Source organism: Pezoporus occidentalis, unplaced genomic scaffold, assembly GCF_034315485.1.
Source record: "Pezoporus occidentalis ecotype Australia unplaced genomic scaffold, CSIRO_AGI_Poc_V1 ctg27, whole genome shotgun sequence".
Taxonomy (NCBI): domain Eukaryota; kingdom Metazoa; phylum Chordata; class Aves; order Psittaciformes; family Psittacidae; genus Pezoporus; species Pezoporus occidentalis.
Window position 1 is genome coordinate 225,629 of NW_026914611.1, and position 15,930 is coordinate 241,558.

The window sequence follows — 15,930 nt, forward strand, 5'->3', positions numbered from 1 at the left end:
TGTGTACAAATAACATGGGCATCAAAGTCTGGGCAGAATCTCAGAAAGGATACAATTGGATGGCTGCAGTACTCAAGCTGACACACTACCTCCTTGCACACCAGCTTATTCACCCAAACTTTACATTACTTCTTAAAGTATAAAAAAGTGCTGCACAAAAAGTAATCCAAAATCCTCAAATACAAAAGCAGGATCAAAATGAAAATAAATACATGTGCCCAGGCTGGAGACCTAAAATAATTTCACATTTTGCTCCTAAACAGGATTTGAAGCAATAGAATCACTTGCTTCCTTGGCACTCCCACTTTTACTGAAAATCCTCGGCAGCTTTTGCAAAATGTCCAACAAAAATAAGAATTCCTATCTTGAGTGAACAGTGCGTATATGGGCTTTCACATTGCTGTTGGCATTCAATTTGCACTGGTATCTCTGGATCATGTTAGTTGTTGCTATTCTTGAAGCACCTGAAAGAAACTAGAATTTAATGAATTTACAGAACTACCTCACAATAAGAGAAGTGTGTGTCAAACGCCAATATCCTGACAAGCTGTCTGTTCCTGTGCACAACTAACAATTGCTCTCTATTACGTAAACTGCAGGCTCCATCTTTTTAACATTTTAGAAATGAGCTACACAGAGAAGTCCTCTCCTGTAAGTGTTATTTACCCTTCCACTGGCTTACCAGTTCGATATGAGACAAATGCTGCATTACTCACCATGTCTGTCTTTACCTGGGTTTTTTTGCAAGCACATTCCCAGTTCTGTTTAGCCAAGGATTAATATGTTGTTTTTTTTTTTTTTTTTTTTTAGGAGTAACACATGCTGAGAAAGGAGAATTCCTTCGCTAAGGATATGATTGCAGGATGAGGGTTTATACATAAAATACACCACAGCACTGATGAATTGTTTTCACTAGGTCTCCACAAAGATTGGGACTGCAGGCGCAGGGCTTAAATTTTATTATTTCTATGCTTCCTTTGCTAATTTTAGCTTTTTAGTATTTCACTGACACATAGTGTGCTTGAGCACTTCCAGATTCCTGCAAATTTCTGATAAATAGTCATCCTAAAACTATCAAACTACAGCAGACATTTCTAATCAACTCTGAGAGTAGGGCTCACTGCCTTACAGGCTGCATCTGCACTGCAATTACGAGATATGACTGCAGTATGTTAGATATACTTCAATTACACTTAATTTTGTTAGCCTCATATAACAAAACAGTTACAATACAGAAACATGGATGACACTGTAGGCAATTAATTTGAGTAAGCATCCCATGTACAGCAAAATGAGCCTGCATTATAGCATGTCTACACAAGCTATAATAATCATGTACTTATGCGACTGCAGTGTGCATACAGCAGGAGAAACATTTTGCTTGCTTTTCAGATCTACAGTGTTCTGTGAAAAACTGAGAGCTACCACTTCAAGATAATGTAATATGAATACAGAGATGACAAAACAATCTCCTTCCCTTTACTCTGAATAAGCCTGATGCTCTTTGGTATCTGCTGCACAGGCCTTTCAGTAATTCAAGAGTTATGGCTGGACTTCATGATCCTAAAGGTCCTTTCCAACCTAAATAATTCTATGATTCTAAGAGACAATTAAACACCAAAAGGCACTTGCTGGAGGACAAGTCTGCATGTGATCAGCAAAGATGATTTTATAAAAAGATAAATTCTACACTTTTATTGTTAAAGAGATTCCTTAGATGAGAAATTCAGAGGAGACTGAGAGTACAACAAAAAACAACGTAAGTCTGTTTTGAATTACCAAGAATGTAGCCAGAGAGATATTTACTATCGTAAGAGGAGTGTACTTCTAAATTCAGAGTTGGTACATGGTATTATTTTGTGTTTGATTTAAAACACTCCAAAATATCACAAAGACACATGAGAAAACATAAAAGACAAATTCTGCTGCAATGTCAAGATGAAAAGCAAAATTTCTTTTTCGACATTCTATCCTTGAAAAGGCACTTTCACTCATCACTATGGTATTTCAAATTTAAGTGATGATAGAGTTGGCAATTAGAACAACAGCCTGGCCTCTGAAAAAGAAAATGAAAGCACACTAAAAAGCTAAACAAACTTCTTATTTAACAGAAAACCATGAAAAAAAAATATTTTCAGGGTCATGTCATGACTGATCAGCAACACTCTTGTCACTTTACTGAAGTAGAGACCTTGCACTCTGCTGCTGCCATCTGATACAAAGGACCACTTTATGTATGTTCATGCACTTTCAGTGCTGGATTATATGCTGAAAGCTTTAAACTTGTATTTAAAATCTTAACTTTGAAAAATACAAGTAAGAGAGATCACATTGATTAAACAGTAAATGCAGTGTTTGTACTGAGAGTTGTATCATGAAAACTAATTGAAAGTGTTGATAGTCAGAATGTTGGAAAGCTTGATGATACTCAGTAGAAGTGTCCTTAGCATTCAGAAAATAGTTTTCTACATAATACACAAAGTTTCTAATGACAAGCCAGCAGTGCTGGAAAAACAAGAGACAACTCAATGGCTTGGAAAAAAAACCTGGAACACCACCACCACAAAAGAAAAAAAAAAACACAAAACCAAACACCAATCAATGAATGTATTAAACTGAAAGCTATTTTATAAAAACTCCAAGTGGCACTGTTAAGTAAAACAATTACAATGCACAAAAAGGTATACAGCATCTTTTAAGGTACTAGTTCCTCACTGTAAGCAAACTATACATATATACATATATACATATCAGGAGAACAAACAAATGTCAAGAAATGCCCCATGGTGTTATCGCTTAAAATTTAATTCCCTGTATAGTTATTGTAGTTGCTTAATTTTAGAATTAAGTACTGAAAAGAGATAAGAGAGAAACACACACATTTTGCATGAGGTTTATGCATCATAATTCTGCATTTTCTTTAAAATGCTATTTATAAAATCAGAGCAATGTCAAAAAAAAAGCAGTCAAGGGAAAGAAACCAACAGCTTTAAATCATCACACAGAGAATTGTTACAGTTTCTTTAGATCATATAAATTACTTCTTTCAGAGATCAGAAGGATATGGGAATATGCTTCTAATGAACAGAAGAAATGCATTCAGTTCCAGCAAATTGAATTCATACCAGCAAGCCTCACGCATTAGTTGACAAAGGAAAATGTTAAAGCTTACCACAGCTTAACAGACAAAAATGAGCAACTTCTTACAAGAATAATTTTCCTGAGCAAAAATATTGACATGATTCTGATTAAAAATTATCCTGACATATGACTAATTCATATAATTTATTAGGAAATAAAGAAATGCAATAACTACTGTAGGTGTTTTGAGGATGAAATCCATGCAAATAATGGATTAAAAATTTTGCTGTTTATGAACGTAACATCACACAAGATCCATACATCTCTACAGCTATTTGGCTTTGTTTTTTGACTCTTTTAGGAAGGAAAATGAAGGTAGCCTGCAATGTTCTTAATGAATTTGGCACTGTTTCTGTAAGTAGATAAGCTAACACAGATCTCTCAGCCTTTGCAGAGGCTGAAATATTTACCAGTGTGTCCATTTGCAAGAATAAGACCTTATGCTTTAATCTATCTCCAGTCCAGAACTATTAATTAATTTCTCAGAACTGCATTATGAAAAGGCAGAACTGACAGTTCAAAACTTGAAGTAACTTCTAAAACAGCTGAGTAAGACTGTGAGCTTATTCATTTAAAAAATACATGTGACATAACAGTGCAATAAAAAATTAGACTATTTCCATTATTAGAAGCTTGTAAAAAGCAGCCACCCTGTGCAGTAAGGTCAAGACAAAATTATTATTAAATGTAACAATGTACTGCATTTAATCAAGTCTGTTATACTATTTGCTGCTGCACATGTTGAAATCCCACTGAAGTTAAAAAAATGTCAATGCCTAGGTGCTGTACTGTATTAACTGTGCGAACATTTATTTGGAGGAGAAAATACAGCAATTTAAGGGCCTGCTGATGCCAGACGTGCATCATCAGATCCAAGCAACTGCTGCATAAAGATAGTTAGACAGACCTGTTTGCTGGAGACCCTAGCTGGACAGGGCTACACAGTATTCTAGGTAGTGAAACTACTTTGACATCAGAGTGTCATCACCTGCCAAATCAGGTTTCAACCTTTAAACTGTACCCCCATAATTTCCCATATAAATGGTTGCAGTTACAGAAAAAATACACACATGGAGTTACTGCAGCATTAGGGTTCTGAATTTAAGCACACCACTATGCTTTTCTGTGTAGCGCAGGCCTAAAATGCTGTATTTTAAGCTGGAGTTTTTAGGATTCTGCTCCCTGACAGCCCGAGAGCTTTCTAAAAAGAGGAATCTGGTATGCTTTGGGAGTTTACACTCTTGATAGCATTGCTATAACCAGTTTTCAAAACAAAATCTGACGGTTTTCTAAACATTCTGTTATCTAGGAGACACACTCATTAATATAAGGAATGCTGTTTCTTGGCACAGGTAAGACTTGTGCCTTTAGACCATGTTTGCTCTTTGCATTTTTGCTTTACCTGTCCACAGACAATCTTCTACGTCCTTCACTGAGAAGTAGACTGTGAGGCTTATTTCTTAAATATATCTCAGATTCCAACACAGGACATGACAAGTAATTATTATTATTTTTTTTTTTATTTACTTTCAGGCAAACTAAACTCGAGCATGTCTTTTAGCTGGGGAACTCAGAACGTAAATCCAGAATCATTTCAGCTTCTCCACAGAGTCAGGTTTCTGTGCCAAAACAAAGCACTGCTCAAAGCAGCACGCCACGAAAAGGATGGACGACACTGAGCAGACCTGCCTGAAGAAGCCCCGGGAACTCGAAGTGCCAAGAAGAGGCGCGATGCTTGTCCATTATTTTACCCGTTAGCCAGCGAGCGAACATTAGAAGAAAGATATATATTCCCAATTCAGAGAAAAAGACGTTACTTCCCCCCAAGCACCCTGAAATATGTTTTACTGGTTCAAATGTATTTTCCCTTTACTCCTTCACAAGCATAAAAGGACACCGCACAAGGCAATTGCTCGGTACAGCTAGAGTTACTAAAAAAACACGGCATTCCTTCCTCTAGAAGGCTGGCTGCACTACCGATGCATTTTTCAAGAACACTTCGCTGCGTGGAACGCCAGACACGCAAGAACTGACCCATCGCACAGACAGAAACGCGCCGGCCGAGGGCGCCGGGGCTCCCGTGGGGACAGCCCCGGACCAGCGCCTGGGGCAAGTTTTCCAACCCCTCGGCCGCGCTGCCTACTGGGGGCCACCGCCAGGGGCGGAACGGAGAGGGTCTAGACGAGACGAGACGGGACAGGACGGCTACATTCGCCCCCCGCCCCAGAGTCCCCTACCCCGTCCCCGACTTGCGCCTCAACTCTCCCCCCGCCACGCCCCCCTCACCGGCGATCCTGAGGCAGGTCTCCGGTGCGGCGGGGGGTGGCTGCCGCAGCTCCACCTCGCCCCCCGCCGCCCGCGACACCGCTCCCCGAGTTCTCTTCAGAGCCGGCGGGGCCGGGGTTGCCCGGCGCCGAGCCTCGGACCAGCTCTTCCGCTTCATGGCGGAGGCGGCCGCGCCGCTATGGTGGGTGCGAGGCGGCCCTTCTCATCCCCGCTGCACCGCTCCCCGCGGGGTTCGGGCCGCCGGAGGGGAGGGACCCCGCGACGGAGGCGACGGCTGATGCCCCTCCCCGTACACCGCCCCATGCACCTACGGCCCACCCCGCCCCGAGCCAGCGGCACGGCCTCCCACCCCGCCCCCCCATTCCCCCGATTCCCCCGCCTCTGATTGGGTCGGACCCGGAGGAGGGGGGGCCGCGCCCCGGTACCGGCCGGCAGCGCCTCTGCGCCGGGTGCAGCCGCCGCCTTTGGAACAGGGGGTGTTCGGTTGCGCGTCTTGAGGCGTCGCGGCCTTCCAGGTGCCTGTCGCGACACGTGACAAACAAGGGCCCCACGGGGACATGACATCGAATGAGGCCAGCTGAAACGGGCCCCGCGCAGCCGTGTTCTAGTCTGGTCATGGAACGGATTTGTCTGGCAAGTTGAACCAACCGGGCTTGAGCCTGCTTCTCAGGTGCAACGATTCCTTAAAACTTTTAAGTAGATGTTGGGGTAAATCAAGCTTTTAGTTAAAAAAACTTCGGAAAAGTGCTCCCTCCCACCCGTGTCTAATTGGCCACGACAAAAGCCTCTGCTGAAGTATCCTGCCATCAGTATGAAGTCAGTGTTATTCTCCCACTGTTTCCCACTTTGCGCTTCATAGCTAACTTTCTTAAATGACACCAGAGACCTAAAATTCTGCTGAGGCTTTGAAACGCATTTCTCCCATGGATGAATGGGGCCATGGTTCCTGTTTGCTGTGTACGTGGGAATCATTTTATCACAGGGCACCAGTGAACTTTGTAGAGCTGTGGCCAAAATTAGGATTGCTCTTTTGCAGGATCCTCCTCTGTGCCTTCTTCCCTGGTTTTGTTTGTCTGCACTTTGTGAATATTTCTGAAAAAGTGATTTTGATCGGGTAACACAGAGGTTGTGGTATGGTTCCTGTCAATATTGAAGCAGTGCGGGCAGATGACTTCAGACTACAGAGCTGTCAAACTACAATTCCATTAATTCCACTCCATTTTAAAAGTCCACAGTTGTTTTAGCTGTAGTTAGTTGTATTTAATGTATGAGTGGCAATAGAACTTTTACCACTGCATATTAATTCTACTGGAAGTAAAACAAGCAGAAAAACATGTGGCCAAACATTTTGTTTAAAATCAAAAGCTCCGAGAATATGCAAGTGAAATTATTGAAGAACAAACCAGTCAGTCTGTGCTCGGCACTGATGATCAGGTGAGTGAAGCAGGGTGGAAACACTACAAATAAACTCAGTAGCATATTCTTTCTCTGTGAAAAGAATTTACATTTTCTGCATGTCTTCGTTTTACAAACATAACACCACTTTTCTAGCTTGCTTTCTGCTGCGGCAGAGGCAGCTGCGTTCCAGACTTTCAGACATGCTCAGTAGGTGGAGGGAGCGCTGGAGTGAGAGGGCAGCTTCTTATTTATGAATGTGCAGGCAGCAGTTCACAGAAAGTGGAATTTACTCTGTGGTGAGCCTCAGCTGCTGGTCCGTTACACCGAGTTTTGAAGAAGCCTCCAGCCAGCCCTGACATCAAACTGGTTCAGTCTGCACAAGACTGTTTAGCCCTGTGCTGAGTGCTGATTAGTCACAGCAGAGAACTGAGCACATTAGCTTTACATTAACAGTATTTTTCTTCTGAACACACTGTATCAAAACGTATATGTAATAAGATCCTAAGGTGTAGTACCTTTAATGGCATTACATTGCCCAGTACCATCGTGTTTCTTAAGCAAGCCTTTTATTTTTTGTCAAGGAACACTGCATTTAATTGCACATGCTCTTAATGGTAGAGCTCTCCAGAGCTTATTCTGGGCCTGCCAGTGACCTTAATGATGCAGGGACAAACCTCCTCATACAACACAATTTTGCAGTTCTAGTTCCTGTTAAAGCTTAATAGGGGAGAGAATTTGCAGGTAAGATACATATGATTAGTAGCATTTTAGTGAAGGCCAAAGATCAGAAACTGCAGAGGAGGATATGCTCCTCCATAAATTCTGGACAGTCTGTGTTAAATTACTGAAAAGATGTGGCTCATCTGGCCAAAAAAAGAGGGCACATCTACTTCAATGAAAACTAGATTCTGAACATAGACATTTCTAGAAAAATGAAATCTGACAGTACTGCAAGCCAAAATACTCACTGCCCAACTGTCCTTAGCTCAGTTGTCTAGGACAGAAATAACCAGGGACATTTTTTCAGAGACCTCTTTCTCTGAGAGAAAGTACATACATAGAAGGGAGAATACTCTGCTACAAGTCTTTGTAGGAAAAGAAGTAATTACCTATGGCCTACTCGAAACACAACAATCTGATGAGAAATATATTTAAGACACACCTCTCCCTGGTTTTACGGACTCACCCTTTTGTATGACACAAATGAATTGCAGACAATGGATGATTTATTTAAACTATTTATTTAAAACTATAAAATGTATTTCATAATGTATGCCAGTGCCAGATGCAAAGGTAGGCATAAGCTTAAGTGCCAGTGTTTGAAACCATGATTTTTCAAGGTATACTTTAATACACGAGTGTCACTCAGTGATGGAAGCTTTAAAACACTCGTGAGAAGTACCGGGTTGAAAGCCAGTGTGATCTGCTGAAAGTGAGAATCCCAAGTTCTTCCTGAGCAAAACCAGATTTTTTAGTTTAGTGCATCTTGAACAAAGATTTTTAAAAATACAGTAGCAAGATTAAGGAAATAATAAGGTATGGGATTTTATTTTTTTTCAATAAGCCTCAATTATCTTTTTGGTTTTATCTTACATGCAATGGAAATAGCACTTTTGTGTCCATCCTCACTGCCAAGTAGTTTGTTTTGTGCTCTGATTTTCTAGATCAGGTTACAGATGACCCATAAAGACACAATAATACTGATGCTGGTGGAACATCACCAGGAAATTGTTCTTGTAGTGTACAAATAAATAAATATGTCAGTGTCATATGTCAATAATCTGGGGTTGGTTTGCGAAATTTACTGTTTTAACTCCTGCCAGCTGCAAAACTGTGTTAATGGGAACATGATCCAGCCTGTTTTTATCAAGGTGCACAAAATGAACTTCATTGCCTGGAATGGAATGAGAATAACATGTAAATAGTTGAATAAAACATTTATTCAAAGGTGTAAGTGACTCAAAGAAGCATTCTGATTCCCTACTAGTTCTTATACAAATGTGTGCTAGCTCTGTACATGGCACAGTATACTGTAATGACAAAGGTTAGGGGTTTTCTTAACGAGGTTATAGAAGCAAGGAACATTGAGGCATCTAACTGAATTAAATCTTCTGTAGCACGATGTTTCCTAACGATGTGATGACTTTGTCATGTTGCAGCCCCCCACCTCATTCAGGCATTATTCCTCTAGTTAAACACACATTAAATGGCTAGAATCAAATGTGAAAGCATAATGTAGGTGAACACCACAATGTCAAAAAAACCCTCAAAACTTCAAGACAGTTGTTCCACCAGCACTCCTATCAATTCCTGCAGGGCTGTGATCAGCTTTGTGCCATCTCTGTGGGAGGTGGGACTACACCATAACACTTCCACAGGTTCCTTCAGCCAACAAATCACACAGTCCAGATCTCCTTGGGATCTTGGGATCCACAGGGACAGCAGCTGAGATGCTGGAATTAAAGTGAACAGCTGGAGGAGAATACTGTAACTTTCACACAAAACAAAGCAGCATACCTGGGCCTAAAATCAAAGCTCCTCCCTGCTGAGCGGGGTCTCCTTGAAAATCAAAAGCCGGGCCAGTCATTGCTCTCCACATACTCCTAATGCTTCCCAGGAGTGTATTTGATTTAACATGAGGGCTCCGCACTGAACAAAAAGGCAAAATATTTTTTATCTAAAATTCAGAAGTATGTAAGGAGGACAACAAAAACTGAAGCTGCTACAAATAGTTCAGAGTTTTCTGATCAACAGCACTTTGAAAAAATACAGCCTACAAGAGGCGAGATGGAGGGCAACTCCCTTCCTATTTACATTGTGATTATATCATTTTATCAGAGCATTCTGGCCTTGTTCTGTGTAAGTCCAAACAAGGGGAGAAAATTATTCTTACCTGATAGGTTATTACCTTCACCTCTTTTCATGCCAAGAGTTTTATAAATTTCCCTTTGTGGATCTACATACATTTCATGTGTATACCCAGTTAAATTGCAAAAGGGCTGCAAAATACATGCATACAAGAAAAAGTAATTTTTTTAAGGTTAAGATAGTAACTAGTTAGGATCTACAGACAGTGGAAAAATACTGACACCCTGCCATTCTCCCAGCTCCCTTCCCCTCCCCACCCCTGATCTGGAAACCTGTAAATTTCTCATGTTAAAGGCAAAAAAAGTTTTATCCCTGAAGCTTTTACTAAAATAAAACTTCCAGTGAAATCAAGAAAATGTTTCCTTTGCAAGCCCCAGCTTTTTTTAAACAGAAAATTTTTGCTCTTTGCTTTCTTCATGTACTACCTTTAGAATTGCTTCGTGAAAAAGAACACTGTCTTCTCTTTTTCCTGTGGCTGCAAATCTTTTCACTCAGAGCAAAATTCTTTAAATGCAAACCATTAAGACACAATAGAGGATAAAATATACTGAATGACTGTTTACCTTGATATGATGGTAAGATGACTGTCCAATAACTATAAGCCTCACATTTGCCTCCTAGAACAAAACATTGACATTGAAACTGTAAACAGGAACTTTGTGTTTCTGCACGGGTACAAAGCATTACAGAATCTGGCGTCCTCAGTTAATGAGCACTGAGTTAAAATTGCTTGAAACTAACATCACTTACATGTTTGGAGCTTGCACTTTTGCCTGTCACCCACAGTCAGCAGCTACATTAATTAATTAAAAATATATTTTTGAAGATAACTTTTAAGTTGCCGATGTGTGAACTTTTAAGTTTTCTGTAGCATTAGTAGGGCCAGCTTTTCAATTGATTGCAACCTGCAATGATTTTGGAAATTCAAAATTTCCACTCAGTTGCACCTGCATCTAAAGAAGCAGCATGCAAATACTGATACACACACTTCTGTGATTTACATATATGGATGCCCATTAATAGATACAACTTGCATCCGCACATACGGCTTCTTTTGCAAGTCCAGCATTAGGCTTGAGTCTAAAATAGAGGCCAGAACTTCATTCAGATGCCAGTAAAATGGTTAATAAAATGTAAGGCTATTTTAATATTAGGGTGTAGTACTTGCCTTTCCCATATAGAAACATTTTGCTTGTTAACAAAAGAAGCCCTCCTGAAAACATAATACACTAAGAAAAGCATGGATGGTTTTGATTCTCTGTATACATTTATTTGAGCAGCCAAACTAAGAAAATGCCATTCTGAGTAACACTGATTGAACAGTTTAGAAAAATCTGTCCTGAGAAGGGAAGCTGCCAAGGAAATTGCCTCTTTCCATCCCCAGGTTCCTAGTCCATCTAAGGCTTGCTGTCACCAGGGAGCTGAGTCCCTGTCATCAGCTATGCTGCTGTTGGAATAAAATATGACAAAAGTTTCAATCAGCAGTCTAGAAGAGTCAGATTGACCTTCCATTTTTAGCAGATCAGTGTCTTTCTCTGATATCTCCTACCACCCAACAAATACCTGCCTATAGCAACCCCTACCCATGCCATGGGTCCTTTCAGTCACTATGTCTCCCCTGTTTGTGCAGCTGCCTGCAGAACAGGTCACACAACTGATGCAGCTTACAAGTAACTAGAAAAAGAGACTATTTTTAATCCAGATCAATTTTCTGATCTTGTTCCAAGCACAACCATCAGTCAGCTGTACCAGCATAATGGAAAGGGCAGTAGTCAGGTAGTAGTCATGAGAAGACAGCTGCCCAGGGCATACTAATACTAAAAGAAATGCCTGTCAGATGTTGTCCGACTGCTCACAATACAAGACAGAAAACCAGCAGTGAGCTAATAGGGCACGGAGAAATAATGCTGCTGCAAGAGAGCATGTAGTGCAATAAATCCTTTCCTGTGTCTCCTAGGCAGGCACCTTATGGGTATTGTAGCAAACAATGAAAGTGCTAACTTTCTTTTAAGCTTTTTTTGATTCCTGAAAGGTTTAAGCCTCACACAAGCCTGCAGCGGGACATCACAAATCTGCTCAACTACAGCAACCTGATGTACATATCAAGAGCAGAGTACTTACCTGTAAAAACGACTGGGGGACTTTTGCTAGGTCCTCTACATACTCCTTACAGGTGTAACATAAAAAATTCTGCAACATAACCAGTTGGACATGTGAGAAACAGACACAACTGCATATCAGTGTAAAATCAGATTCTGACTGTGGCCACAAACCACTGTGGAACTGATCAGGAACTGGGAACTGGAAGGACTAAAAGTTCTCTGAAGTCACCGAATTTGGCTTAGGTTCCTGGTTTAATCAAAGCCTGAACAAGGACACTGAGCTTGGGACCTTGCTAGTATTTTTATCTCTGTATATTTCAGGAACGTGAACGATGGCTTGCCAGCTGGGAAATGAGGGAACACGACCCTTGTTTCCCTAAACGCGGTCGAAGGATTATTTCCTTTCAGGTAAACACTGTATCATTTTACCAGATAATGGGAGTTCTTGGAAGCAGAGCCGATCTGCTTTATCTGCTTTGTATTTTCTGTTCTCTCTGCTCCAGCCTAGCCTGTGCAAACTCCCCGCACAGCACCTCAGGCAGGCGGGGGCTCCCAGCCGCCCAGCCACCCCCCGGGCAGGCGCTCCCTCCTCACCCGCACGAACAGCACGATGGCTTTTTGCTCCCAGTACAGGGCCTTGAAGGGGATGCTCCTCCCTTCGCCGTCCTGCACCAGGCAGCGGGCGGCCTCCAGCAGCAACCCGTGCTCCGGCCGCTCCCCGCAGCCCCGCGCGCTGCCCACCTGCTGCGTGACAGGGGGCGCCGGTTGCACCGCCATGGCCCACTGCAGGCCCGGCCCCTCCGCGCAGACAGAAGGAAGGGGCTGGCGGGGAGAGGGGGGGCTATGGGGCGCCGAGGAAGTGCCGGGGCTGCGGGGCAGGGCGCCGCCTTCTTCCCGCTGCGGGAGCTTCGGAGTGCAGGGCTCGCCTGCCGGTTAAGGAGGAGTCGGGAAGTTGAGGCCTTCGCGTACCGAGAGGGTGGAAAGCGACGCCGAAACCCGCTGGCGGCCAGGGTGCGGTTTATTCCTGGAAAACGAAACAAAACCACACCGAGCCTCCCAGGAACGGTGCGCAAACTGCAGCACCGACAGCGTTCTGTAGCCTGAAGGTCAGGGCTCTCTTTGCAGTGTGCCACGGCGTTTCATGGATTGAGCGAGCTAGAATATTCTGTTCCTGAGGAACTGTTGAGCTGCTGCATCATTAAAAACCAGACCCAGTTTCCCTATTGACGGGGAAGCAGAACCCCAAGAGACCTTGGCAGGTGACGAGCGTGGGATGTCGAGTAGTGCACATGTGAGTGCATCCAGTGCACACAGCAATAAGTGAACAAATCTTAAGATGAGCCAGCCTTCTGGATTGTTGTATTCGCTGAAAGCTTATGAGGAGGAGAGCACTTTTCTTTCCTTAGTGGGCAAAGAAACATCATAGAGAATGGGACTGTGGGGATGTCCAGAAGTTACTCTCCTTTATGAAGCTCTCTGACAATGTTGGTTCTAGAATGTCTTATGGCAAACTGTCCCAGTGTCTGTAATGTTAATGTTACTGAAACTATTGGATTAAGCCCATTGTTTTTGTATTACTAGGAGTTAGCACACAGAACAGGTTAATCCCCTTAATACACTATACACAGACTATGCCTAAATTGTCCAGATCGTCTGTTTCCTACGCTAAATAATCCTTACCCCCTCCCCTTCTTTTTTGTTGCTTTGTGTTTGTTTGTGTGTGTGTGTGTGGTTTTTTTTGTTTGGTTTGGTTTTATTAACAATTCTTTCTTCTCCTATATCATATTTCCTAGAATTTCTAGAGTACTGATCTTGTAATTTCCTCTGGACTTTCTAGAAAATTTCAGTCATTCTTAAAGTTCACTGCCGAAACCTAGACACATGTTAGGTTTTCGTCACATCCTGGCTTTGCGCATCTACTTAAACATGCTGGTATTGTGGGTGTGGTTTTTGCAACATCACATTGACTGCTGTTCAGCCTGAGAGCTGCTATCACTCCCGGACGCTCTGCTCCAGACCTTCCCCAGAAGGGAGTGCATTACCACCATTTCTCTTACAATACTTCGTGAAAGAAGTTCTCTCCAATGTCACAATGTCTGAAAAGTCAAATTAGCTCTATATAAGGTATTTACACAGGATGATACAATGTAGTTGGCCCTCCAGTTGGGGTACCTCCCAGCTCTGTTTTAAAACTCTTGCCAAAAAGGCATTTAGGGCATGTAAGATGCTTTGTGCCCTGTTAACAGCTCTGCTTTTTAAATACAACGTGAGAGAAAGTAATCCCTGACTGATAGCTCTTTACTGATTACCAGCACATACACACAGGTGTAACTATTCGGCCACAAGTATAGCCTTGTTGTTTCAGGAATGAAAGTTTATTTTATGATATAGATCCAGCTTCTGGCTTTGCCAGGGTAACGTGATTGTAATAATGGTACTTTACATCAGTGTTTGAATGTTAGCAAAGCACTTCTTGTGCCTATGCCTGTGTACTTTAAGGACTGATCTTGCAGTCCAGTATGCCCTTACAATAGCTTTGATTTAAAAGGCAATGAGCTTAAATTGGAAAAGTATTTCTAAAAATTATAAAACTTGGATTCTGCTTGACACAGTTGGACTCGGTGATCTCAAAGGTCTTTTCCAACCTAAATGATTCTGTCATTCTATAAGAATTTGGGCAGCATTAATTCCCCATTGTTGTCATCAGGCTTCTTTGTTCACTTAACAGTTACCTGTATATGATGCTGTCAGACAGATTTATTCAAGTAGCAAATGTGAACCCAACGTGGGCTGTGCAGCACTGCTCTGTGACTCCTCTGCACTGGTGGGAATGGCCTCTCTTTCCTTAACTTCCACAGGACATAGAAAACCAGGAAGGGCTGGTCACTTTTCACAGGTTTTGCTCTTTGTCTTGAGGCTGAAGTACATAACTTTGCTGTATTACAGCTGCAGTAAAACCTCTGGGTAGTGGTGAGCAGGGCCGAAGGGCACGGCTCAGCACCTGGTCATCAGTACAGCTTGAACCAGAGGCCTTGCAGCTGCAGCTGGAAATCAGAGCCTGCAGGGGATGCAGTCGTACCACTACAGGACATTGCTGTCACAGCCTCTGGCTGGGAGCACAGACACGGATGAGGCTCCTGATGAAAAGAGTTGGGCAGTGTGGTGCCACAAATTCAAAGGACACTGCCCCAGCTCAGTCTGTGCAAGGCTGACCTTGTGCTTACAGTCCAGAGAGCTTGTTCTCACTTTGATTTGAAATGAAATTACTGAGGAGCCTAGCCTGCCTGGAGAGCTGGTAAACATTTCTACTAAGCCAGCCAAAACTGCCACCAGACCATGCTCTTTTATGCTGTTTGGCCTCCTTAAACTAGAAGCATGTCCTTAACACCCAGCTACAGTAGGATACAACTGAGGAATAGCAGCTTTCCTCTAAGGCTATTTGCCAGAGCATTCTCTAGCGCCCCTCAAACACCATGGTTCTCATTTTTGGTGTTGATTCTTAAGTGTTGCTAGAATAAAAATATAAATTGCTGTCATGCCCAGTTTCATGGAGAAAGAACAGAGGCAAAAGCAGTCGAACAGTGACATATCCTCTGAAAGAGGAAACATTCAAAATTAGCAGTCACTTTTTGAAAGCTGAAGCGTAAAGCCTTTTATTTATGTATGTTTAGCAAAAATACAGATACAAGTTCCACTGACTTACATGGGAAGCAATCTACTGATATTCTGGAAAACGCTGACTATATAAGAGTTTAGTCTACTGAGCATATGGTTCCTGAAGGGGGCCATAATGAGGGAAACTTCCCCTTTTTTCCCTTCTCTTTTTTTTTATAGCTCTTAAATATAGAAATGTTGATAACTTATAACAGAGTGATATCTTTTTCACTGTTTTACGGAGAATTAGTACATTGACATTATTAATCACAATGGACCATGCAAGATGCAAGTCACTTTCTTCACTGCAGTGCAGTTTACAGTTGTAAAGAGACACTTAGCTAATATTTAATTAGCCAAGGGTTGGGTTACTTTGTGATTTGGATAGGAATTCAAATTCCTACTCTTTCAAGAAGAAGAACAATAATTGCAGACTGATGTGGAATAATTTACTTGTTCTGTATTGACTAGTGAAACAAAA

The 15,930-nt window shown here is 42.2% G+C and overlaps 2 protein-coding genes across 19 annotated transcripts in view; both read right to left on the minus strand.

Annotated features, from left to right (window-relative positions):
- CDC14B (cell division cycle 14B) overlaps window positions 1-5,716 on the minus strand; it is a 48,001-nt gene extending 42,285 nt beyond the window's left edge. For all 18 annotated transcript variants that reach the window (XR_009965950.1, XR_009965947.1, XR_009965949.1 and 15 more), the window contains exon 1: window positions 5,428-5,716. Coding sequence is in view for 13 of the 18 variants with exons in the window: in XM_062624565.1 (XP_062480549.1) it covers window positions 5,428-5,584 (157 nt within the window). In the remaining 5 variants the exon portion in view is untranslated. The remainder of the gene's footprint in view (window positions 1-5,427) is intronic.
- A 2,289-nt stretch (window positions 5,717-8,005) lies between these two features.
- PRXL2C (peroxiredoxin like 2C) lies at window positions 8,006-12,708 on the minus strand. The gene is made up of 6 exons (XM_062624566.1): window positions 12,390-12,708; window positions 11,815-11,883; window positions 10,257-10,310; window positions 9,719-9,824; window positions 9,343-9,474; window positions 8,006-8,719 (listed from the first exon to the last, which is right to left on the minus strand). Exons 1-6 carry the CDS (start codon window positions 12,570-12,572, stop codon window positions 8,592-8,594), a joined length of 672 nt encoding a protein of 223 aa, XP_062480550.1. The 5' UTR covers window positions 12,573-12,708; the 3' UTR covers window positions 8,006-8,591.
- Window positions 12,709-15,930: the final 3,222 nt, after the last annotated feature.

Excerpts from the sequence above, each read along its gene's own strand:
- PRXL2C (XM_062624566.1), bottom strand. The coding sequence starts at position 12,572 with ATGGCGGTGCAACCGGCGCCCCCTGTCACGCAGCAGGTGGGCAGCGCG. Across the intron at positions 11,884-12,389 it reads CCATCGTGCTGTTCGTGCGG|AATTTTTTATGTTACACCTG; the intron begins GTGAGGAGGGAG and ends GTTATGTTGCAG. Across the intron at positions 9,475-9,718 it reads TGAAGGTAATAACCTATCAG|TGCGGAGCCCTCATGTTAAA; the intron begins GTAAGAATAATT and ends CTTTTTGTTCAG.